This window comes from Polyodon spathula, chromosome 15 (assembly GCF_017654505.1).
Source record: "Polyodon spathula isolate WHYD16114869_AA chromosome 15, ASM1765450v1, whole genome shotgun sequence".
In the NCBI taxonomy this organism is placed as follows: Eukaryota; Metazoa; Chordata; class Actinopteri; order Acipenseriformes; family Polyodontidae; genus Polyodon; species Polyodon spathula.
In genome coordinates, this window is record NC_054548.1 from 21,144,095 (window position 1) to 21,171,378 (window position 27,284).

General features: G+C 41.1%; 1 protein-coding gene across 2 annotated transcripts; it reads right to left on the reverse strand.

Moving 5' to 3' along the window:
- Window positions 1–284: 284 nt before the first annotated feature.
- LOC121327658 (probable G-protein coupled receptor 156) lies at window positions 285–26,126 on the reverse strand. Of its 2 annotated transcripts, XM_041271796.1 has the most exons (11): window positions 25,301–26,126; window positions 16,294–16,394; window positions 11,036–11,192; window positions 10,496–10,620; window positions 9,994–10,129; window positions 8,186–8,296; window positions 6,040–6,165; window positions 5,493–5,588; window positions 4,973–5,209; window positions 4,610–4,771; window positions 285–2,614 (listed from the first exon to the last, which is right to left on the reverse strand). In XM_041271796.1, the coding sequence occupies exons 3-11, from the start codon at window positions 11,150–11,152 to the stop codon at window positions 1,238–1,240; spliced, it is 2,487 nt and encodes an 828-aa protein (XP_041127730.1). In that variant the 5' UTR covers window positions 11,153–11,192; window positions 16,294–16,394; window positions 25,301–26,126; the 3' UTR covers window positions 285–1,237. The 2 variants fall into 2 exon arrangements, with proteins under 2 accessions (XP_041127730.1, XP_041127729.1); XM_041271795.1 differs by lacking the exon at window positions 25,301–26,126 and having other exon boundaries at window positions 16,294–16,825.
- Window positions 26,127–27,284: the final 1,158 nt, after the last annotated feature.

The window sequence follows — 27,284 nt, forward strand, 5'->3', positions numbered from 1 at the left end:
TTTACCATATCTTGCTGTGTTTTGCAATGGTTACCTAAGCTTTACCATTCTTTCACTGCTGTAGTAAACTTTGCTATGCTTGTACTATAACAAACATGTATGTTATATAGCACTTTATAAATTAAACTGGACGCAGCTTAGTTTTCCAGTTCAATGTGCCAGATATATGATTAGTTTCCAGAAATGTCGTGGGTACTCTGAATGGTGTTAAATTAAGAACATGTCACATAAAGTAAACATAGTTTATTTTTCACACCCATGCCTTCACTTAGACATTTCCCCCACTCTATTCTTCTCTGCTTTTACATAAATAAGGGTCTGAAGATAATGAATCACTCTGGGAACTTACAACTGAACAATACAATCCAATGCACAGTAATCAATCATGTTAGTTCGTTCTTGTAAATGCAATCCAGCTAAACTGACTTTGTTTATTAATAATACCATTGCATTCATTTACTAGTAGGACATGTGTATAGGGTTATGGGTAGGTGATATTTTATGGGTCAATGTGGTCTTTTATCAACTTCCTGAGTGGGTTGGACAAAGTACAGTAGATAAAACCACCTTGCACAACACAGCAAGACTGAGGGGTGTACAGTAGATATGGTGACATTATAGACAAGTGGACTATTGTTTCCATTCACTTTAATAAAGCAGAACAGTTTTTCATTAAACTACTGTGATTCAGTCACAAAGTCAAGTTCAACGGAGGCACACACTGTAGCTGCAGCTCTCTAACAAAAGGCTTTATGATAAGAACAAAAAACGTCTTGAAACAATGATGATGTACAACAAGAAGGGACTTGATCCTAAAGAACACCATTATTAAATGCACTAATAAAATGCACTGTATCTACAAATTTCACACAGCAAGCTGCTTAGTGAGTAAACATTGCCGTCCCTGTCATGGATTTATACAGTAGTTTATAATAGAATGGACAAGTGTATTTGTCCATTTGTCCAAGTGTACATTCTCCCATGTCTGACAGATTCCATAATGCAGGCTGGCACAGGATATGTGAAGTGAGGAACCATTTGAAAAGGTATTTCAATTGCATGTCTTCACTATCTAGTATTATAGTCCAGTGTTGTAACCCCCAGTCCTATGATTTTTCTGTGTTTGGTGTATCACACCTTATGCAGCAACAAAGCAAAAATTTTGATAAGTATCTTTTTAAATATTGATTTTGTTGTCAAGCTGTCTATCACAGAAGAAGCCATTTAGGAAATATGTCTATACAAAAGTTGGTTTCAAGTCCTCTTTAAAGTTCACAACAGGATGGGCCTTATTGTAGGCCTTAACCCAGTGAGTCGGAGATCCACCTTGTTCACTGTCTGATGTATCGGAGGTATTACTCTCAGTGGATTCATACGGCCCCTGAAAATAAGTGTCACAGTAAGGCTTGTGGTAGTAACACAAATCCTCCTTAGAGCTACTTGAGTCTGAGTCTGAATAATCATAGAGAGACTGCTCCAGGTCTTCTATTTCTGTTTCTCTAAATGGTAAACCTTTGGAGTTAAACCCTGAGAAAGGTTTAATACTACATATACAAGCTTGTTCTGACTCCTTGGGAGAGTCAGAGTAGCCCCCAGGGCAGTCACACCTATTACCACACTTAGCCCTCCTCAGTAATGCCAATTGTGAACCATAAGAAGAGGGTTCATCTACGCTTGTGGTTGGGAGCTGATCCACGTTCTTTGAAGCTGTATTTGGAGGAAGCAAATCATCACTGTTGGGTTTAGTCCTTATGTTCGTATTATTATGTTTTTCTACAAGTTCATTGCTTGCCACATATCTCGCGTGTGGCGGGAAATACCCAGGGAAACAATATAGAGGAGGGCCCCCCCTCCCTGGATTGAACGGAGGTCTTCTTTTCCTCATTAGGTATGGTGAAATACTTTGGCAGTAAAATTGGAATTCCTTTTGCATCCTTGATGGGTCATCTTCTTGCATATTTGCATCTTTTCTTGTCCTGGCCGACGACCTTAAAGAGCTGACCGCATCTATACTGAGATCCTGCAAGATCTCTTGTAGTTTTTCACTGCTTACATAGTTGTGCTTATTTGCCATTGACTGATCCTTGGTTGAATCAGAACTCTCAGGTGCCACAGTTTTGGGTGACATAAGCAGAGCCAAGCCTGAATCTGAGGATGTCAACAGCAAGTCTTTCTCTGTTTTATTGTTCTGAAGGTTGATGTTCTGATGAGGATTGGAAACAGGTTCAGAACCTAATTGGTGCAGCTCGGTATCTATATGACTGAGGGAGTCACAACGTTGCCTCACATTGACCGATCCCAAGTCATGACTTGAACAACGGTCTCTGTTATACTCCAATACTGAAGGAAAAACTAGATCCTTCTGTGGAGCAGGTTTGCTTTCTTGATTGCTAGGTGTGTCTGAAGAACACGGTTCTTTAATAATTTCCAGTTCTTCCATTCCCTGGCTATGGTCTTCAAGTCTGACCTCTGTGATCTGAGTGAATGCTAAGCTTGACTTGGTAGTGGAATTCAGTTCTGTGTGATCCTCACCACAGTGCACCAGCATCAGCTTCATAAGCTTGTCCTTGGCATTGTTCACTTGTTCTTGTAAGCTTTCTATCACCGTATTTTTCTGAAAAATGAGTAAAGATTCATGTTAGCCTGTCACAGAAGTATTGTGTAACAGAATAAAGGAACAACCTAATGTGTTATTTTTTTCTGATTCAGTCATTGTTAAAAAAGATGTATTCACTCATGTATGATCCTCCATTAAAAAACACATATTTCTGACGTCACATTACTCCGGTGGTTTTAACAATCTCCAAGCTGACCATCTAAAAGAGATTTTTGGCAACAGGTGCTTTTTTATATTTTTTTTTAATGGGAATTATGCAGTACCCATATCTTATAATGCACTCCTTATAGTGGGAACTGGGTGGAAGCTGGAAGGATAATGCCTCCCATTATCCTCATAGTATTATTTTACTTGTACTTGTCATAAGGTTGAACAACTATGTCTATGACTCCAATACAAATATGTATATGAATCCTGTACAGTGCCTATAGAAAGTCTACACCCCCTTTCAAAATGTTCACCTTTTGTAGCCTTATAGCTTGGAATTCAAATGCATTAAAAAAAAATAAGAAATGTGTCTACACATCCTACCCCACAACTTCCAAGTGAAAAACATATTATAGAAATTTGTAGAAAATTAATTAAAAAAAAAAAACTAAAATAGCTTGGTGGGATAAATGTCCACCCCCCTTGTAATAGCAATCCTAAATTAGCTCAGGTGTAACCGATCGCCTTCAAAATCACACACCGAGTTAAGCGGCCTCCACCTGTGTTAAGTTGAAGTGATTCACATGATTTCAGGATAAATACAGCAGTTCCTGTAGGTTCCCTCTGCTGGGTAGTGCATTTCAAAGCAAAGACTCAACCATGAGCACCAAGGCGCTTTCAAAAGAACTCCGGGACAAAGTTGTTGAAAGGCACAGATCAGGGGATGGGTACATAAAAAATATCAAAGGCCTTGAAAATCCCTTGAAGCACGGTCAAGATGATTATTAAGAAGTGGAAGGTGTATGGCACCACCAAGACCCTGCCTAGATCAGGCCGTCCCTCCAAATTGAATGACAGAGCAAGAAGGAGACTGATCAGAGAGGCTACCAAGAGGCCAATGGCAACTTTGCAAGAGCTAAAGGCTTTTATGGCCAAGGCTGGTCACAGTGTGCATGTGACAACAATATCCCAAGCACTCCACAAATCTGGCCTGTATGGTAAGGTGGCAAGAAGGAAGCCATTATTTAAGAAAGTAGCCATGTGGCAAAAAGTTTTGTTGTCTGACAAAACTAAAACATCAAACTTTTTGGCCTAAATGCAAAGCGTTATGTTTGACGCAAATCCAACATAGCGTATCATCCAAAGAACACCATCCCTACTGTGAAGCATGGTGGTGGCAGTATCATGTTATGGGGATGTTTCTTATCGGCAGGGACTGGGGCACTTGTCAGGATAGAAGGGAAAATGAATGGAGCAAAGTACAGAGAAGTCCTTGAGGAAAACCTGCTGCCCTCTGCAAGAAAGCTGAAACTGGGACAGAAGTTCACCTTTCAGCATGACAACGACCCAAAGCACACAGACAAAGCTACACTGGAGTGGCGAAGGAACAAAAAGGTAAATGTCCTTGAGTGGCCCAGTCAGAGCTTCAACCTAAATCCAATCGAACATTTGTGGCATGACTTAAAGATTGCTGTCCATCAACGCACCCAAGGAACTTGACAGAGCTTGAACAGTTGTGTAAAGAAGAAAAGTATTAACTCAGGGGAGCGGAGGCTTATCCAATTATTTCAGTTTTGTACTTTTTTTTCCCCTTAACAGTGTGGAGTATGATGTGTAGATAAGTGGAAAAAAAAAATCCTAACTTAAATGCATGAAACATTGAGGCACTGAAACAACAAAATGTGAAAAAAGTTCAAGGGGTTTTAGACTTTCTATAGGCACTGTATAATATATCAGGTCACTTAGGCAGGCAATCATTTTATAGGCTACAGTATTAGAAGTTAACAATAGGCTTGTCACTAATCTTAGGGTCTAGGAGTGGGGTTGCACATGAGTATCTGTTACCTCTGTTAGTAGCCTCTTCATGGAGCTGTTCTCTCCGAGCAAGCAGTAAATCTCCTCCTCGCTGTACATGGAACGGATGCTTTTGCTGGGGCTGCTGAAATACTTTGCCATCTGTCTTGGACTTTGATTCAGTTCATCTGCAAACTGCTTCCACTGGGTCAGCTGTTGTGGCAAAAGGTCATGATGGCATTTAGTTTAGGAGACATTTAATGATCCATGAGGCATAACTCTCTATTATGAATTATGAGGTAAATTAAGACCTGTGAATTATTAAAACTTAAATACATTACACATTAAAAAATGACAGCTATGTGTGATTGAAAACTGAAAAATAAATTAATAAAAAGCCCCACGTTTCCTCACCTGAGGTATAAATACCAGACAGTTGATTGTCAGGGTGCAGATAAAGATTGCCCCGGAGATAAAGCTGTACACCAGGTTGGGCCAGGTGTAGAAGAAGCGAGTGACAGGAATGGTAACTCCAGCTGACAGGGTGATGAGGTAGACCCCAGCCATGATGGTGAAAGACTGGTTTACAGGAGGAGAGCTAACATTACTGGTCAGCCCAGCCAAGTATGACCCGTACAGCAGAAGGCTCCCCTGTGTCACAAGACATGAGATCCAAATGGTATAAAAAAAAGAACAGAATAATATTTATACTGTTCAACTGTATGATGGAGAAAAGGGTATTTTAATTTTACATTTTAAGATTAAACAAAAACTCATCATTATGGCAAAGCTCATTAAGAGAACTAGATATTCCGAATTTAATTACCAACGCAACTGAAATATTTCTGTCACCAAAAGTGCTGTTAACAGAGCAGAACAGGTTTTGTTTCAGTCCAAAAGCAGCTGTGTGTGTTGAATACATCTGCTGGGTTACCTTGAGGACAGAGATAAGAATAATCCACACATCAGTGTACGTGGAAGAACAGGTCTCCAGATCTGACACAGCGTAAGAAACGTCCCTGCTAGACACCTGGAAGTTGGAAGTTCATTTAGTGGAAACATTTAAGAAAATAACTTTATTATAATTTTTAAATGGATTTCATCAAGGTATTGTGATAAAAACAATACAGTGTTTTCTAAATGTGACATGTGACAAAATGTCCTAAAATGGTCCAAGGTATTATATTGCGCACTGTCACCTAAGCAAGAGGGGTAATCCTGTTAAAAATATTATGCCCCACAACCACCAAAAACAACTGGTAGTACATTTATTTATAATATTAAACTATTATAGCAAGTTTAATGACAGCAATCTAAACTGTGTTCCCTAACTTCTCTTACCTTCAGTAACAATATTACACAAAATTTCAACAAAAAAGATTTTGTCAATGTCTTTTGTTTTGAGTCATCATTTCTTATTACCAAGGTTCAACTGTATAATTTATGATTGAATATTCAAAGTTATGGATAAATGATCTCACCCTTACTGCTGCGCTGATAGATTTCATACACTGAACTGGGTCAGTTAGGCCCCAGGTTGTCAGAAAAACTACATCTACCAGAATTAAACCAGCAACCAATCCCATCAATTGGATATCTTTAATAATCTGGAAGAAAAGAAAACACCACATGACATGTCCTTCTGAGCATTCAGTACTCCTAATATAGAACAATCTGCAATGAAGCAGAGGCAGAGACAGACTCAGTACACTCCATGCAACACTATTTATACCTTTTTCGTGTATTCACTTGGCATTTGCTAGATATACCCTGTGACTAACAAAATATGAGGACTGAATCCTGGCCATTCATAACCTGTACACGCTCCAAGCTGTACCATCTTTTACAGCACAATGAGAAGCATTGTCAGTTTTCTGGAAGTGTCCTTCCATTTGTATTCATAGGAGGCATGTCCAAAATCTGAACTTATATTCCTCTTTATTTCATTGCAAAATTAGCTATTTTATATTCCAGTTACATTCCAGTTTTCACATATTCTTTTATTTAAAACAAGTAAATGTTTCCAAGCCTTATGGTGACTTTTGGCCAAGTACTGGCACTTTAGCTCATCCATTGCCTGGGGACTTAAAGCACTGGCTTAATTGAAAAAATCCACAACATAAATAGTCATCAAAAAAATAAAGCTGATTCTACAATTTTGCATTAGCAAGGATCCTAAAGTGATATGTGGGACAGCAGGGATTAAGAACAACGTAAAAAAGAGGATCAAAGTGCAGCTTCAGATTTGGTAACTAGGCAGAATCAGGATACAGATACAGGTGTGCGTTATGCCTTTCAAACACTGGCCCAACTTGCAAGGTCCATGTTAAGAATAGTGAGCAATATTTTGTTTTGTTGTGATCCTAGTATTTTCTTTTAGGGCACTGTAATAAACAAAAAACAAAACGGTGAGGTGTTTTTCTTTGTACAGTGCCCCCATTCCTAAACCATTTAGAAGAATTTAATAAAATTAAATGTTAGTTTTCATCTGCGTGCACATCTAAAAAAAAAAAAAAAAGGCAGACCACAGTAATGATAATACTTTATTAAAACATGTTTTTTGCCACTTTGTGTCTTTTGCAGAAACCACAATACCAGGAATAAAAGAAAGTCTACTTTTATACTGTTTCTGCCTGAAAAAATCTTTATCTGCAAGAGTTCATAATCTACACAGAAACACAACAGAGAAGCACACATACAGTAACATGTTATTGTAAGATAAGTAATAAGTACAAAATAAATAAAAGAAACAGGGTATATGTTCTAATCCAAGGCTATTATTGTAGAGCATGGCCAGGTCCTATTGTAGGTGAGTACCCAGCATCTGGAAAGTATGGAGATGATTTCAGAGAATACTATGGAGATTAAAATGACCAAGTACATCATTATTAGTAGTAGTGTCTGTTACATAATACATTTTAGAGATATTTTAGCCCCTATTGTGCATTGTTTGATTAAAATGCACCATCAGGATATCTTGAAACAAAACTCCTTCTCTACAGCAGTTTACTGCATAGTGTAATATTACTTAATGCTTGTCATTTAAGGTATAACTTAAGTGTTAAATCAGAGTACATGAATGAGTGATACAAGCAGAGGGTTCAAAGCTTTCAGTATATTCAGTTTCTTTGTTAAGGGTGAATTGGTTGTAATTGATCAGTTATTTTTTAAGGCTTAGTTTGTATTTATAAATGTATTGTGTACCAATATGTATACATTTTGAAAGTATTTATTCATTGGCACTCAAATTGTCTCAATTGTTAAAATGTTTACACCCGGCTGTGCATATGAGTATGTGCACTTTTTTGTTGAGAATTTCACCTCTGCTGTGGCTTGATCACTGTGCTGCCTAGCTTGAAATGTGTCATCAGGGCTATTACAGATCCTGGTAATTTTACCACCAGATGAAATAATCAAATTATTGTATTGAGTTACTGTCTTGGTACAGAAGTGGGTACAAGCACAAGACCACTGAAATCAAGTACTGAAGTTACCATTTGCAGGAACCCCAATACGGACAATTGTATGTAGAAGGTAAAAGATGTTCAATTTTTTTGCTTTACATGCTTACATAAACCAGAAACCCTCACGAGATTAAAAATACAATCACAAAAACACAATACCTACCACCCTCCTGTCTGGCATGCGCTGGGTAAACACCTTGTAAAGCCGCCATGTTTTTCCTAAGATTGGTCCAAACACAAGCGAGGTTCCAATGCACAAAGTCCAGATCTGTGCCTGGAAGAGGGATTGTATTGTATTCTAAATCATTGCAGTAAACAGTCCTTTTAAAAGAACCAGCACATCAAATGTATCATGAAGTCTTAAGTAATTCCAGTGGTTCAATATTCTAATACCCAGTCCTCTACTTAAGCACTCGATGGTGATTTAGACACAACTACTATATACCTGTAATTGTAACTTTCATCTAACCTCAATTATATTTAAACTAACCCTTATTACCAAGGTATTGGCTCACACCTCTCCCAGGCAGCAGCATTCTTTCAAAATAAGCTTTTCATAAAATATACTGTACATACAATATCATGTAGTATAATTCCATATTACCCCTTTTGCACAACCATGGCTACATAGGTTGCAGATGTCCAGTTTATAGTAAACATGTATTGAAAACAGGCACCCGGGACTGCACTGGCTTCTCAGTTTGCTGGCCTTGTCTTTCAAGGTAGTCTTTACTACTTTACTTCCTTGGTCATTTAACCTCAGCACACTCTTGTCAGTAAGAACATGTTTCTGGCTGAAAGAATGTCTGCAGAAAGGGGAAGTAGTCGGCTGGTTATAGACAAGAAAGAAGCAAGTGAAAGGGGTAGGGACAATTTCACCTTCCATGTGAAAGGCTCCAGGAAGTGCAAGACCGTCTAAAAGCATGGCTGGCAAACAGAGATTTATTTAACCTAGTGTAATACCAGATATCATATTTCAATATTAAAAGATATGTTTGCTAAAAGATCTGTTTAAAAAAAACAAAAACAAAAAAAAAAAATAACAACACACATTTACCTATATAATGAACGGGTGTGCATTATAAACACTTTACAGTATATAGCTTGCATACTATCAGCGTTTGGTTAACTATATAACTATTTGAGTGTTGATCAATACTTTTCAGGTGTTTCTTTCCTTTCCAGCGTTTCCTACCTCCTACACTCAAGGTCTATTTTATAAGTTAGTACATCAGAATCAGAAAACTCCTATTATAGAATCCAGTGGATTTACTTCATTCTACCCAAAGTGGTACAGAGAAAGAGTATGGTGCACACTCTATCTCTAAAATGAATGGCATTGTAAGTAGATACATTGGAGAAAGGCAAACACACAACTCTATTTTGGTGACTCAAATGTGTAAGGTATTCATAGTTCTCGATTAGTTCCTTTTTTTAAATTTTCAGTACCGCAGTTTGAATATTTGAATTGTTTAGCCTTTAGAAGAAATAATTCAATTGTGTACTAACATACAATTACAACATCCATCCACCACTATTTTAATGGAAATGAAAGGAACATGTAAGAAGCTAGAGCAGTTGATTTAGATCATCATCACCACTGTTGTCTAGTTCTAAAGGATAAAGGTTTCTGGAACCAATTCTGTAAATTCTTTGGCTATACACCCAAATGATTTTTTAAACCTTAAATACAAAACTTGGTGAACATCTCTCACACATGTATTGTAACTCTGTTACAAATATTGATGTCAAAAAATATGAAAGTTATGAATTAGATTTTTAATAATTACCTCTTTGTTAAAATTTAGTTACATTTCTTTAATGTGTTACACTATTTATTTACTATTTGTTACTACACTTTGCTAAGTTTTTAAATTGCATAAAGCACACAAAACAACTTTATAAAATATATTGCACAGGAAAACATAGAAAAGTCAGTCATCGCCCCTGTGTAGGAATTTTGTCTCCTACCTGTAATAGTGTCCTCCTGGCTGTTCCTGACATTAATGTGCTCGCTTCGATCCCAAACATAAGGCCACTGCTGTAAGTGAGAACACTTCCAAACAAGGTTACCACATTGAGGTTGGGGCTGGACATTTTCACAATCCTAAATGAACACAAAATTAAATAAAACACACTTAGTTTAAGCCTTATGTGTGTATGGGGATCAAAAAAAAATGAGGATCACAAAATGAGCTGATTCTAAAAACAGTATTTTAATAATCATACACGTGTTACATACTGTATAAGTACAGAGACATGTTATTTATTTATGTCTAGTGGAAGAACTGTATATCTATAAACACCAACCTTGCTGTTAATTAATCCTTCAAAACTGAGGAACAGAGCAAATGCTGGATTTTAGTGTTCTTATAAGGTCTCTAGACACAATAGGAAAGCAGGTTTGGTACTTAGCCCATTCCAAATATTTCTAACAATATATAAAATTCAGTAATCTCTATGGAATGTTTACCTGTTGCTTTTGAATCTGAGAGTGAAGGCTAAGAAGAATATTGCCAGCAGTATCCCACAGGACAGCAATACCCAAATCACAGAGCAGAGAGCAGAGGATATCCGGGGCTCATTCACTGAGCTCTTCTACAGGACAAGGGATAGAAAACACAACAAGGTTAGTGTAACAGGGCAGAGGCTGAGCACAAACTGGCAATGCTGCACACCGCAAGTGAGCATCTCAACCACTATGCCAGGCTCACCTGCATTTGTGGGTTTAGAGCTTTTAACCTCATCTCGTCTCAATGATGGGACAGAATCTGTAACAGCAGTATATCAGACAGCGCTGCCCATCATTACCCTAGCCTATGAAGCCAAAATGTAAGTGTGACAAAAATAGTACAAGTTGGTTGTTATGAGGGGACACTGCTGCTACACAGGCCTTTCTTTGGTCACTGAGTTGCCTAGGTTATGTTACAAGGTATGAAAAAGCAAATAAATACTGAAGCTGTTTTTTTGTGGATGCTATTCTCAGGTAGACATCCAAGATAAAGGCACTCACAATGGCAATTTTGCAGAGTTTCTGCAGCACTTTCCAGCCTTCCTCTGTGTTAATTCCTGGGTTGAAGCTGCAGTCTGTGGAGCCACACACGTCACTACAGTTGGGGATTGGTTCCATAGCAATCCACACTGCTCACGTCTCTTCATCTAGTCATCCTCTAGGCATGCCAAATACAATGTACATGACATTGCTTGAATTGGTTTGACTTGGAACATAAATCTTTGCCACAAGGTGGCAATATTTGGCATTTCAAAAACTCCACTCAAAAGTTTCCATAGAGTCTTCTCAGATTGACAAAATATTAAAATAAATTATTATTTAGGAAATCTTATTGATAGCTTTACATTGAAATATCCACAATGTATTATATCAGAAACAACCAGTACTGTATATGATGTGCATTTAAAATGTAATTCACAGCAACGTCAACATGAAGCACTGTATTTTTTTTTTTTTAAAACATATGGAAAAGCATAATGTAAGCCCTTAGGTCCAACCTCATCCTGCTGGACAAGCCTCTGAAGTAAAGTGATTTATACCAGATATGTAAGTATATTAAATGTTGTCTATTTCATGAGGTAGCTTATCCCTCTCTGTTCCAATACTATGACAACTCACTAATCCAAGGAGAAATTACCCAGAACACTGCCCGCTCACTGGTGGCTTACTGTAATTAATAAAACATCTTTGACTCAAGTTCAAAGAAATTAATCACTTTTTTAAAAAATCTGTAGTGCCTTTGCAGCACTGTTGAGATCATCAAGTCCCCAGCAGATGCTAATGACAGATTCTACTTTGCAAACAGCTACCTCGAGACACTATGCCTGACACCAACCTTGCTATATTACAGTTTCATGTCATGTCCACTCATTCAGGCTGTCAGGACACTAATGTATTATATGCTGCTATCTACTATCAGCATTATGTGTCTGTTGGTTCTGAAGGGAGAAAAAATATCTTTCCTTTATTATTTAATGATTCTCAGTTCTGAGTCATATCAGGGGAATGAGTTAAAATTAGGGCTGTCAAGAGATTTAAAAAAGAGTCTGTTATTCTTGGTTTTTATCGCTTTAATTGATCCATCTCATTTACGTTTGTTTTATTACTGAAGCTATTATTATTATTATTATTATTATTATTATTATTATTATTATTATTATTATTATTATCCTCATCCAAAAAACAACCCAAAATAAAAACCCTGTTCCCTTTCAATTTGAAGATGACCACCAATGACATTATGTATGGGACATGCCTGCCCATTGGATAGGTATCACTGAGCTCTCTATATTAGAGCTGCCGGTAGGCCCCTTCCCGGGATGACGCACTCGGTCCCGCCCACTGAGGAATTAAAATGGTTACACTGATGAAGCCATTTCTCTTTTTCCATCGAACTCGTGAGGGCGACCGATGCGACCTTGTGGTTGGTACCTTCTCAAGATGGTATGGTAAGAACCTCTGTGATCAGCTGAGCGTGTTGATAGAAAAGAGCTTCTTGAGCCGAATCGAGTTGATTGCATTTCCCTTGATTCACGCTGAAAGCTGGCTCTCCACTTTCTAGGAATCAACGACTCTGAAAAAGACCAAGCCCTTTGCCTGTGCAGTCACCCTTGCGAGTGGTTGTCTATTCCTTCTTGGGAGAGCTCAGTTCCTCCACAGGCCTCCTCCACAGGCTGCATACCTGCTGTCGAGTAGACCTCGCCGGCTGCGTAGGCTCGCTCACTTTGGTGAGTCGTGTCTTGTAAACAAACAGTGTGCTCTCCCCTATCTGCCTATTTCCACCGTGGTTTTTTTCTGACTGCTTCAACTCACCCACCGCAACTTCAGCCCCTGTGTCACCCTGGTCTATGCTAGGCGGTGACCAGGTGTGTGACCACATGGTTTGGGTATGCACAGTTATATATACATATGACAATTTGTTTTACAAATCAAAAGAAGAAAATGTAAATAAATAAACATCTGAACAGACATCAGTTTACAGCATACATATTTATAAAACTGAAATGACAGCAATATGTTTTTAACTTTTCAACAGCAATCAGTTTATTATCAGATGGGCAAAAGCAACTGAACAACATAGACAAATAAACTTACAAGAAAACATTTTACAGAAACGCACAGCACAAGAAGGTATAAAAAAAGTCTGATTGATTTTTCTTCTTTTTTGACAAAACTGTATTCCTTTACCTTGAGTCTAAGGCTGTTCACAATCAATGCAGATAATGCACTTCTCCACGTCGCTTTTCTGCACAGGGCACAGCTGTCTGAAGTTTTATTTTTATTGCACTTACCAACCTGGCATTGGCGTCGCTTGCGGCTCTCAGCATGGTTGCCAGCTTCAGCTGTGGGTACACACTTGGCAATCTCCCTCTGTTCTAAATGCTTCTTACGAAGTTCCTACGCTAACTGTAAAATATATTCTCTCCTTGGTAAATTCTTCTCTGTGCATTCTTTGTAAACTACCCAGGAGTTGATGGCTGCTAGGTCCAACACATTGTAAAACACCTGGAAAGGCCACTGTCGGGAGCCAGCTTTCACAGAATACTTCCATGCCATCTGATCCAAAACATCTGGCAAGCAGGCACCAGCCTTTGAAAAGGTTGATTGAAAAACAATAGACTGTCAGACATTCACTCAGGCAGAGAGTAGAGACTAATCTAATTATAGCTAAACACAGTGCAAACTGGTAAATAAAGATAAAAAAGTAGAATACCATTCTGTATAATCATAATACAATTGTTTTCTGTGTGGCCATCAAGTGGTTGCTCCCGGGACTTTTAGATATAATTTTAGGTGGCCCAGAAAAATCTGGTTCTTGACCCTGTGCCAGCTCTTACAAGGCCACCTCTGGGAGATCCTGCTTCGCAGGGATCTCCTCAGCCAGGTAAGAGGCACTCTTTGAAGTGGGCAGGCTCCAGCTATGGGTCTGTCCCCTGAAAAGGACAGCTGGTTAGCCCTAGGGCTATGAGATGCGGTTGTGGGTACACTGCAGAACACTAGGGCAGATTCCACTAGGTTGTTGTACGCCTATAAGTGGAAGTATTTCTAGACTTGATGTCTGACCAGGAGTCATGACCCAGTCTCTTGCCCCATGCCAGTTGTCTTACAGTTCTTGCAAAAAACTGTTTGATGCTGGTAGGTCATCTTCAACTTTGAAGGTGTATATAGCGACTATATCCTAACCCTAACCCTAACCCTAACCCTAATCCTAATGGAGCCTTGATATTGTACTGGAAACTCTCACGAAGGCCCTGTTTGAGCACAAGCACTCCAATGAGTTGAAGTATCTGTCTATGAAGACAGCCTTCCTCATGGCTATCACTTCCACTAGGCAGGACAGTGAGCAAGGTGATCACAGCCTTCCACATTAATCAATCTGTGGAACTGGAGTCCTTCCATCCATCCCCATTTTCTTCGGAGGAGGATGAGACATTGAATTTCCTCTGCCCAGTGCAGGCATTGAAATGCTACGTGGATAGGACAAGAGCTCTGTGTCAGTCAGACCAGCTCTTTGCCTGTTATGGGACACGGACCCTAGGACAGCCCCTCTCAAAGCAGAATCTGTCATATTGGATTGTGGACAAAGTCTCGACTGAAGTATGATGGTGCTGGCTTGCCCCCATTTAGGAGGGTAGCCACACACTCCACTAGAGGGTTGGCTACATCTTGGGCCATATTCAGAGGGGACTCCCTATCCGATATTTGTACTGCGGCTAGCTGGGCTATGCCACATACTTTCTCCAGGTTCTACCACCTTAATGTTGTAGATCCTCCTCTGCCTTCATTAGGCACAAGGTTCCTTGAGGGTGTAAGCTCACAACTCTAACCCTGGGGTTATGTGGTTCTGATAAGTCCCTCATATGCTGCCGTTCCTTCTCCCTCGTGACGGCTCTGAAATACATTATCCCATACATAATGTCATTGATATTCGTCTTCGAATTGAAAGGGAACGTTTGGTTACTTACGTAACCCTTGTTCCCTGAAAGAGAAGACGACCACCAACCACAAGGTCGAACCACTTCCTCAGTATGACGGTTTTAATCCTTTGGTGGGCAGGACAGAGTGCATCATCCCAGGAAGGGGCCTATCGGCAGCTGGTATAGAGAGCTCAGTGGTACCTACCCAATGGGCAGGCATACCCCATACATAATGTGGTTGGTGGTCATCTTCTCTTTCAGGGAACCAGGGTTAAGTGAGTAACGTTTTCCTATGTATGGATTCTCTTTTATAGTTATATATTTATTTACAATCCAGCATTGTTGTTAAATTGTTTGAAATCATAAGTTTATTACTTTATTACTCATGTTTTGAAAGTTTTACTACCATAATAATCCTACCGCAGTTTATCATTGCTAGAGGGTGGAGTAACACGGACCTCTCGGGTCATCAAGTACAGTAGGTAATTATTTCTATTTTAAAACCGTATCGTAAATTCCTCAGCAACTGAAAATATAAAGAGAGCAAATATGGTGCTGATTATCTAACTTTAATTATTTATGTACAGGAAAATCTTCTTGATGCTTACAATTTCACATCCTATAATTAATTCCTTATTTTTGTTATGGTTTATTTTGAGGCTAAAACAACAAACATAGATGTCCTTGCACGAAAAGAAACGTGTATTAACATCATATGCAACATCATAGAGTAAGCAGAGCGCCACTTTTTTTTATTTATCTTTTGTTAAATTGAAACATAAAACATGTTAATAAAATACAGGTACCAGGAGCGTCTGCTACAAGTCTAACATAATCCGTTTAATAATTTAACTAAAGCTAATCTAGCAGAAGAATGCACGTTATAGGCTTACCCCCTCATAGCCAGCTAATACCATTTAGCTTAGTGTCTCAATTTGAAATTCACAGGTTAAAACATGCCTGGTTCAAACCCAGTAGAGATGCCTTAAAGTAAAGTTGATATATTCAGACTGAATACAATATGCCAGTAAATTATTTTCAAACTAAAGTCGGCTTATAATGGAAATGGAATGAAACATTTAACAGTTTTTCTTGCTCATGCTTATAGCACTAATGATAATTCAAAATACATCTTTATTGTCATTGTGAAAATGTATTTAAGTGTTAAAACTTATTTTCAAAATCACAAGTGGAAAAAGCAGACTAATATGTTGTATTGCAAAAAATATAACAGACAAGAATAAGCAAACATACATGTCTGTTGATTTTGTATTTTGTAGTTAATCCCTACAAATCTGATATTATTGTAGCTTCTGAAACACAAAAAAACTGAAAACTTACCCGGGAGACTCTTGTGTGAAAGTAACGAATGGTTTGAGACTGGTATCTAGTAAAAGACTCCGGTAATGTTTTTCTTTCTTTCTCCAGCCTTCAGTGCATATCTGAAAGTGTAAGACAAATAAGTGTGTTTCTTGTTTTGCTCCAGCTCATTTTCTTCCATGGTGTTACAGGTTCATAATTGACTGCTGGTGGAGTTTTTCATCACCTGAACTTTTCTCAGGCTAGCCACTGTGACTGTTAGGGAACAGATGCAGGAGGCAATCTGAAGTTTGTAAAGAATTAAAATTTGGGCTGGGAGGGGGATAAGGCAGACAGGGTATAATTAAAGGAGAGGGCTTATTTTCTGTTGGCAGTCAAAAAGAACAGACAGAAACATGGGCAAGAACACACACAGCTTGATATGTGTTGTAATTTTGTTTCAAGGAGAGGCCTCACCAGTATGGTGCTTCATCAGACTGAAATGTGTAATTAAAATCAAGAGTTTACACAGCAGTGTAGAAGGAGCAGTGAAGATTTCAATGCAATTGTTAGCTATTTCACATTGACGTCTTGTCAAAACAAATTAATATCAATATTTACTAACACACAAACCTATACCACACGTATAAAAGGGTAGTGTGGTCCACCATTATAAAAGCATTGACTAATTCAGAAATTAAATCTATAGCTCTAGCATGGACAGTAAAGAATAAAGCATGGTTAAAAAAAACAAAAACAAAAAAAACAGCTGACATTTATAGATGGCCCCTAGGGGCACTATATCACACCATACCAATTTAATGAATAAGGAGATATTAGTAGGTATATATATATAGGGGAGGTAATTATGAAGGTATGGTTGGAGTTCATCTACAATTTTGCCTTAAATCTGAGTTTCTTGTTCAAAAAACAAAAACAAACAGTAATATCCTTTTTTTTTTTTTTTTTTTTTTTAAAGATTGTTATGTCTATGTCAATCCAAAAGTTTAGAATCACTGCTTTTGAGCACTAGACTCCATTGTATTTACCAGCTCTTATTACCACTAATTTTGAACAACCAAATGTTACCTTTGGTAAAGCAGTTCAAGATTACAAGAGAAACAACCGGACCTGAATTGACCTGGAAACATGGGGTTATAAGGGATAAGGGCATTGCTGTGTCATCTACTGAAGTAATAATGGAAAGCTAAGGTTAAAAAGTTATTCCTATTTGTGGCAGAGCAAAGCTCTGCTCTTTAGAAATTGGCAGGGATGGGGTTAACTTCCCCTACCTGCCTGGGTTTATTATGTTCAGGTGGCTGGGGTTGATTAGTTGATTAGGTTGATTAACGATCAATCAGCGCCCAGCCACCTGATATAAAAGGAGGCCTCAGCTTCTCATTTAGGAGAAGGGAGCTGAGGAAGCAGGTTGGTGTTTGTTGTGTGGGTTTTTGAATTTTCTAAATCCAGTGAAGGCATTGCCCAGCCTGGAAACTTTATTTTTGTGAGTTTTGTTTTTGCTTTATTTGTGTTTGAGTATCTGTTATTTTGCCCTTGTGCACTTTATTTTTGTTTATTTATAATAAAATAGTTATTTTTTTTGAACTGCAGTCTGTCTCTGGGCCTCTATCCACTCGCCAGCCTGCCACATTTGGTGTCAGAAGTGGGATAGCGCCACCTAGAGGCTCAGAGCAGTATTTATTTTTTTTTTTTTTTGAAAAAAAATGGGAAAGAAGAGCAGACAGCGGCAAAGGCAGGACAAGCAGCAGCTGAAGAAATGTAAGCTGCTGCAGCCACCGCTGGAGGACCCGGCCAGCCTCTTCCCCTGGTGTTCCTGGTGTGGGAAGGAGGACCATCGTTGGCGGTCCTGCCCAGACGTGCCACCGGCAAACTGGTGTGGCCGGTGTGAGGAGGACGGCCACAACTGGGCAGGATGCCCCTACAACCAGGCCCAGGAAGAGGTGCAGTGTTCACCCCGGGCATCAGGGGCCACCCCACTACCTCCAGCACCACCACCTTCACCACCGTCCCAGGAGATCTGGGACTGGTTGATGCACCCTGAGGCAGACCTCGTCCACGATCTCCCCATAGTTATCAACACGCTGTGGCGTCGAGATGGGGAGAGGTGGGAACAGTGGGAGGAACAACACCACCCGGCCTCCTTCCCAGAGGTTGCCCTCATGGTGGTTAATTACCTGGCGGTAGACATGGGAGATCCACCGGTCACTCCAATAAAGAGAGGTGAGCCGCCTTCCCGAGAGCCAGAGAGGGGTGAGCCGCCTTCCCGGGAGCCAGAGAGGGGCGAGGAGCTGCCGTCGCTCCCAGAGCCAGAGAGGGGTGAGGAGCTGCCGTCGCTCCCAGAGCCAGAGAGGGGTGAGGAGCTGCCGTCGCTCCCAGAGCCAGAGAGGGGTGAGGAGCTGCCGTCGCTCCCAGAGCCAGAGAGGGGTGAGGAGCTGCCGTCGCTCCCAGAGCCAGAGAGGGGTGAGGAGCTGCCGTCGCTCCCAGAGCCAGAGAGGGGTGAGGAGCTGCCGTCGCTCCCAGAGCCAGAGAGGGGTGAGGAGCTGCCGTCGCTCCCAGAGCCAGAGAGGGGTGAGGAGCTGCCGTCGCTCCCAGAGCCAGAGAGGGGTGAGGAGCTGCCGTCGCTCCCAGAGCCAGAGAGGGGTGAGGAGCTGCCGTCGCTCCCCAGAGCCAGAGAGGGGTGAGGAGCTGCCGTCGCTCCCAGAGCCAGAGAGGGGTGAGGAGCTGCCGTCGCTCCCAGAGCCAGAGAGGGGTGAGGAGCTGCCGTCGCTCCCAGAGCCAGAGAGGGGTGAGGAGCTGCCGTCGCTCCCAGAGCCAGAGAGGGGTGAGGAGCTGCCGTCGCTCCCAGAGCCAGAGAGGGAGGAGGAGCTGCCGTCGCTCCCAGAGCCAGAGAGGGAGGAGGAGCTGCCGTCGCTCCCAGAGCCAGAGAGGGAGGAGGATCTGCCGTCGCTCCCAGAGCCAGAGAGGGAGGAGGAGCTGCCGTCGCTCCCAGAGCCAGAGAGGGAGGAGGATCTGCCGTCGCTCCCAGAGCCAGAGAGGGAGGAGGATCTGCCGTCGCTCCCAGAGCCAGAGAGGGAGGAGGATCTGCCGTCGCTCCCAGAGCCAGAGAGGGAGGAGGATCTGCCGTCGCTCCCAGAGCCAGAGAGGGAGGAGGATCTGCCGTCGCTCCCAGAGCCAGAGAGGGAGGAGGATCTGCCGTCGCTCCCAGAGCCAGAGAGGGAGGAGGATCTGCCGTCGCTCCCAGAGCCAGAGAGGGAGGAGGATCTGCCGTCGCTCCCAGAGCCAGAGAGGGAGGAGGATCTGCCGTCGCTCCCAGAGCCAGAGAGGGAGGAGGATCTGCCGTCGCTCCCAGAGCCAGAGAGGGAGGAGGATCTGCCGTCGCTCCCAGAGCCAGAGAGGGAGGAGGATCTGCCGTCGCTCCCAGAGCCAGAGAGGGAGGAGGATCTGCCGTCGCTCCCAGAGCCAGAGAGGGAGGAGGATCTGCCGTCGCTCCCAGAGCCAGAGAGGGAGGAGGATCTGCCGTCGCTCCCAGAGCCAGAGAGGGAGGAGGATCTGCCGTCGCTCCCAGAGCCAGAGAGGGAGGAGGATCTGCCGTCGCTCCCAGAGCCAGAGAGGGAGGAGGATCTGCCGTCGCTCCCAGAGCCAGAGAGGGAGGAGGATCCGCCGTCGCTCCCAGAGCCAGAGAGGGAGGAGGAGCTGCCGTCGCTCCCAGAGCCAGAGAGGGAGGAGGATCTGCCGTCGCTCCCAGAGCCAGAGAGGGAGGAGGATCTGCCGTCGCTCCCAGAGCCAGAGAGAGGAGAGCCGGGCCGCCGCCGCCGCCGCCACCAGAGGGAGCCGGGCCGCCGCCGCCGCCTCCGCCACCAGAGGGAGCCGGGCCGCCGCCGCCGCCTCCGCCACCAGAGGGAGCCGGGCCGCCGCCTCCGCCACCAGAGGGAGCCGGGCCGCCGCCGCCGCCTCCGCCACCAGAGGGAGCCGGGCCGCCGCCGCCTCCGCCACCAGAGGGAGCCGGGCCGCCGCCGCCGCCTCCGCCACCAGAGGGAGCCGGGCCGCCGTCGCCATGCTACCTTGGACATTCGGGGCCCCCTCAACCAAAGAAGGCTTGGGGGCTCCGACATCAACCCCGCCCACCACCACCCACCATAACAGCCCACCCAAGGGACATAATTGGACTCTTGGGGGGAGGAGGGTGGGGGGGGGGGGGAAGGGGGGAGTTGGCCGATTGCGGCCGGTGTACGTTGTACATGGGGGGAGGTGTGTGGCAGAGCAAAGCTCTGCTCTTTAGAAATTGGCAGGGATGGGGTTAACTTCCCCTACCTGCCTGGGTTTATTATGTTCAGGTGGCTGGGGTTGATTAGTTGATTAGGTTGATTAACGATCAATCAGCGCCCAGCCACCTGATATAAAAGGAGGCCTCAGCTTCTCATTTAGGAGAAGGGAGCTGAGGAAGCAGGTTGGTGTTTGTTTTGTGGTTTTTTGAATTTTCTAAATCCAGTGAAGGCATTGCCCAGCCTGGAAACTTTATTTTTGTGAGTTTTGTTTTTGCTTTATTTGTGTTTGAGTATCTGTTATTTTGCCCTTGTGCACTTTATTTTTGTTTATTTATAATAAAATAGTTATTTTTTTTGAACTGCAGTCTGTCTCTGGGCCTCTATCCACTCGCCAGCCTGCCACACTATTATACTACATTTAATTTATTTCCTTGTCTGTATGTCTCAAGTAATCATTGTAGACCTCTGAAAGAGTTCACTGTCTGAGAGAAGGGCTAAAGCGTCCCTGGGAAGCGTTTCATCTGAAAGCAGTGGTTTTAGAACAGGTGTCATCCCTCAGCCATGCTTTACTTGTCGTTCCATTATTGAGTGATAACTGAAGGTTTGAACCCCATAGAAAACAGCAGGAGAGCAGTTTCTGAGTGTGGGATAATAACAGATAATTCACTATTTCAATAAATAGCTACACAATTCAAGTATACGCCTTACTAAGATAGCATGGATCAAATTAAGCATTATCTATCTGTCTGTCTGTCTATCTATTTATAAATACATACCGGTATAGCAGATTTAAATATATTGAAATGCTGTTCATACATGTGTGTATGATGAGAATTAAAATGAGTATACCTTATATATAGTGTTAATGGAAGTTGACTGCAGACTTTTGTCATACATTTGTATATTACTATGCTCTTTCTAAAGATAGGTATCTGTGGAATGTTTCTATAGCTCAGCTAGTTGCAGTCCCAGACTAGGTTTGTGTGTCAATCTAAAAGGATAAGACTCCTTTGACATGCCCAGTTCTTGACCTCCTCAGTGATGATGCACCAGCATACATTTTGCTCCTGGATAGAGTGTCAACGGCACCAGAACCGAACTGAGTTGCAATTAACCATTCTATCTGATTATATCCAAATACTTGATAGCTTTCAAAGATGAATGCATGCACCTTTCTTGAATAATGATTTCTGTTTTTATTTGGCGTGCATGCTGTGCATAGAAGCCATCAGTCTATATTGTTTTATTTAGTGTTACCTTGTAGCCCGCTGAGATCATGTGTCATACCCTCCAGGCAAAGTATTCAGTATCAAGTTCAGAATGTAACAAGTATAATGTGCAAGGTTACAGTGAATCAGGTTTCCTTCATGTAAATCATTTAGAGGTCTCATGAATAAGGTAGCATTAGGTAACAGGTTGATTTTGAAAATAATTATTTAACTAGCGTAGATATTGAAAACAACAGTGGTAACACATTAAAATGCAAATTCATATGCCCAGGAACCACACTACACCTTGTCCCACTGTTTTGCATATTTATCAGACAATGATTGTTTTCCACAGGTGGGAAAACAACAGTCTGTTGTATTTAGGAAAAATTATGCATCTCCAGGTGACTTACTAACTAACCTGGGTAAATAAATTGTTATGAAGAAATATGTGGTAATTATAGCTGGGATTCAGCCTAGTTATGAATAATCTCCCAGAGTGCCGAGGGGGATGCATGTATTTGTGACTGCGTCTGTGAGTGTGCTTTTGTCCCAACCACTGGATGTTATGCATTGTTGCTGGGATTAAACCACCACATGCATGAACAAACTGGTTCAGTGTTATTTGGAATGAGTGACGGTGACAGGACGAGGAGTCCTGTGCATTATTGTTTATTTATTTTTAGAACGGGGTCTCCCCCTCCGCACCTGTGTTATTTTGTATTTGTGTTTTATGATTTATTATTTATATATGATGGCAAAGCGCCGCATTGTGTTGTTATTGTTATTGTTTTTGTTCTCTCTTTTTGCTCGATCTTGTTCCTCCTCTGAACTCCCACTCAGAGTGCAGAGAGCTGCAGGCTTAAATACAGATGACAACAAATTAATCACTTAATTAATTTGGGAGATGGCCACCTTCTGCACAAGGTTTCTTTAATTATTCCTGGCAGAGGACAAGCTGCTACCTCGCCTCTGCCAGAACACACTAACAATAACAACACAACGTGGCACTTCGCCATCATATATACATAATAAATCATAAAACACAAATACAAAATAACACAGGGGTGGAGGGGGAGACCCCATTCTAAAAATAAATAAACAAAAATGAACAGGACTCCTCGCCCTGTCACAGTGACAGAACAAGAATTTTTGGGTTTACTCTTATAACACATACAGTTTTTTCTTTTCAATCAAATCCTTCAATAATTCTGTTTTCACTTAACCATTACAAACAGGCTGAGTAGTTTGCTGCACCTGCAAGCTAAGGGGGGCTGTGTAATGCGAGTTTGAATTCACGAAGGTGAGGTTGTGAAAGTTGTTATTTTATAAATCAGTTTGTTCCGTTTAAAACATTATTTGTTAAATCCATATAAATCGAGGTTGGTGTGGCTTGACTGCGAACTAAATTGAACTACTGGGCTTTTTTTATCTCATCACATAATTGTGTCCTGACACTAGTACATCACTGTTCTGTCATCTTACTCTTTGTTGACTTGCAGAGTTTTTGTTTTGGACTCTGGATTACCTATCACACCTATACACAGACACAAATGTAGATATTTAAGATGTGCTTAACAATTTAAGAAAATAATAAATACAGTTTTAGTCATAATAAAGCCAGCAGACATGTGGAAGAGGGTAATTCTTTGCCATTTTGAGTCACAGCACCCCCTATTGTATATTGCATTGTAAAAGAGATACAACTTTTCTTTTAGTTTACACCCTCTGTGACAGGGTGCTGGTGTCACATGTGTGTGGGTAGCCACTGCTTAAGCAATACAGAGAGACCTGGGAGGTGGAGTTGAAACTCCCCTTTGGCCCACAGGATTTATTCACAAACACAGAAAATAAATAAACAAAGCTGTCATGTGACGTTACCAGCAATGGTAATGCACCGAGGACACATACAGCAAGCTGTACAAAAGGCAAAATAAAACACCTAAGAAACTACAAATAAAAAGTGTCACACAGGGTGAGCGCAAGCGTTATAAACAAGGCGCCCTGCTCCAGGAACCAGCTACACGATGTAACCCTCGCTATACATTACATGGGATCACTATCCTCTAAACTAACCTACTTATGAGCCTGTATTCATACGACGACTCCTGCTGCTTCATACGGCCTTGGCTAGGCAAATAAATTTCAATAAATAACTACACAAGCACCGCTTGCAGTTTCAGGCTTGCATAGCTGTCGTTCCTGCAGAGCAGACCCTCTCCTCCCGAATGCACGCACCTCCCCTCTGTAGCATGGCATTGCAGTCGGCCAGAGCAAGCTCCACCGAATGTTTTTAAACTGACGGACACTCGGTCAAGACCCTCCCATCTGCTGCTTTATGACCAGCACAGGCAATCACTTGCTGTCCTTCCCCTCAACCAAGCCTAGCAGGCAGCAAGTCTCAATCGAGCGCCCGTTTGTAAACAATAATTTAATCACACAAATCAACTCCATAAAGACATACAGTAAACCCATTTCCACATACAAATTATACTGACACTAATTCCCACCTGTGCAGGGCAAGCGCTCTGCCCCACCCTCCAATTATCCTAGCCCCTTCCCCATCCTCAGCCTCCTGAGAAGCCCATGCTTGTAGTGTTCAACTGAACTACGGTCCAAAGGGTGTTGGTGTATGTCCATTATTATTATTATTATCATTATTATTATTATTATTATTATTATTATTATTATATATTATTATTAATAATAATAATAATATTATAATAATAATAATAATAATAATAATAATAATAATAATAATAATAATAATGAGCTTTTTCATTTGTGGAGTTGAGAATAATAAATCAAAGTCATCTGCACAGAAGCTGTCAGTTGTTTTTTTTACCTTCAGGCATAATACATAGGGTGCCAGCCATTCCATTGCCTTCCCCATGGTCTACTGATGCTATCTGCCACATTTAATTGCTCTGTGGCCATTACTTTTTCCCTAACTTATTACTGATTCCCCTCTATATAACTCAGGGCCAAAGCATGCCTCATTTTGTATTTAGGATGCAGCCTCTGTTTGACTGTTGGACTCTGAAATATCAATGTGACACCATTGTGTTTTATTCCTCAAGGGCTTGCATCTTCCAATTAGCCTCCAGCATGTAACATTTACAGAAATGAAACCAATCATAGGTATCCTTGTCACTCAGAGAGCCTGTCTAGCAGTATTGCAGGCATGTCCAAACTGACAAGTTTAGCAATATTGCAGTACATCAGGACTCGAGGCAGCAGTTAATAAAGACCCATTATTTAAAAATGTTAATTGTGAAAATAAAGAATAATAATAATGAGGCCAAATACTGCAGTTTTGCTGTCTGAATTTTACTAGACACTGCAGTTGAAATCCTTTAAATTTTAAATGGGGTATATTTTAGTTCCTATTATGCATGACCAGTAAACTCCTATGATAGCTTTTGATAGCCCACCGTAATAACTGACAGCCTTGGAAAGTAACCTACCAAGACCTACAAATGTGGTTGCTATCTCTTACAAAGCATAGCCTAAGAGAGAAAGGGTTAAACTCACATGGAGAAAAAAAAAACATACCTTGAGGAATCTTCTTTTTTGAAGGCACTTCTGATACCAGCAAAGTTTTTTTTTTTCTCTCTCTTCAGGTCTGCAAGCTCCCTGCTTAGATCAGATACTGCATCCTCCTGTATTGTTAGTCCCTTACACGCTGTCCTGCGCCATCTCTCATTCTGCACAGGCCTATACGTATACAGTGGTTATATTAGAGCACTTCTGAGTTCCGTGTGTCTGTGTTCTTTTTCTTGCAGCAGCCCTCCTGTTTAACTTTCACAGGTTCCACCTGATAGTGCTGCCTACCCTCCAATCGAGTGTAATATAAGCCCTACACCTGCTCAATATAATCAAGTCTTTATTCTTCTGAACAGGGGATCAGAGCCCTGTCCTACCCACCTCTATCATGCCTGTTTCAAACATATCACACTATCTTAAGGTCTGATAGTCCCCTCTCTCGCTATTCATTTTATTTTTACCCAACACAATTATTAAACATGCCTATATAAGAAGCGATGTGTCTACAGATTTTTGGTTGAGGTTGATCACTAATATTAGTCTGATTTGGTTCTGTAATTTTTACCTGTAACACCTGGAAGACTAAACATACACTTCCTGGTTAGTAGTTACTTCTGGATTTATCTAAATTTATGGTGATTAAATAGTTGTTTTAAAATGCAAGTTAAAGGGTGGGTGTTTTGTTGCCATCATTTGGCTAGAACATGATAGAGCATTCTGTTCACATCTTCCTCATTTGGCTAAGATTTATTATAGCTATTTTGTCTCAGTCCTAAGAAATGTTAAAAAAAAAAAAAAAAAAAAAAAAAGATGTTTAAACAAATAACAATAACTGTTTTTATTCTTTATAATGGCGCCTGCAGTAAACAAACCTTTCTCATCTGTAAAGTTTATTACAGGTTTAGCAAGATGTTTAAAAACGAACCTGTATATTGTATATTGTATTCTGCATGTAATGCAGTAAGATTAAAACAGCATCATGTTAATAGCACAGTAATGAACAGTGACATTCCTGTTTGTGGAAACAACCATCCGTTTATCTTTCAAAGATACATTTACACCAAGTCCAGGAGTTCACATTCACAAGAACAGAAAAGTATTACAAAAGGATTGTCATCCATATACTGGCTCTGAGTGTCAACTCCCTCACCAGCAGGATTCATGTAAGTATAGCCTCTCCCTACTCCACAGCACACCTCCAAGACATTATCAAGCAAAAGGCAATTCAGGCACATTCATCCAAAGCCATCTTGCCCTGTTGTTGATGGTTGGTAAAGGGATTTTCTAATGAGTAAGAAATAGTTAGCGTGCTGCAGGGCATTTTTAATTGCAGCAAAGGGAATTCAATATTTTCTCATTCCTTCTCATTACAGTACCAACATCTTTATGCATGAACAGGGCTGATGAGAATGTCTGAAAACTTTTTTGGGGATGATGAGTAATAATGTGCAAAACTATAGTTTGTGTAGCAAATGTGATTTTTTAAATGTATTTATTTATTTTTTGTCGTGTGCATCTACCATGCTTTACCATGGTTCTTACAATATTTCGCCAAGCTTAAATGTAATTCACACCCGGGTACCAGGCTCTGTGAAAAGGTGCTTTGACCTGAGTTCAGAAACTGTTCTTCAGATCTGGTTGCCAGTATAACCAAGAAGAGATCAGCAATGACATCAGTTGTCATCAAAGAGGCAGCACCTTCTACTGAACAGGTACTAAGGACCAAGTTACTTTTGTATTTCTGGCTCTCACAAAGACACTTAGGCGATATTGCCTGGGTTACACATGCAATAAGAACCAATGATTGCAAGCTTTGTTAAAAGGGTAAGGACAATAAAATGATTAGATACATATTTTAATTCAAGCACCTTTCTCCAGCAAGGACTATGAAGGGACCATGACAGACTGCAAAACACAATGTTCAGTAAAGGAATAGAAGAACAATATTGCAACATTTTTAGTCAGGAAAGATCAAATAAAACCATTGCACTGT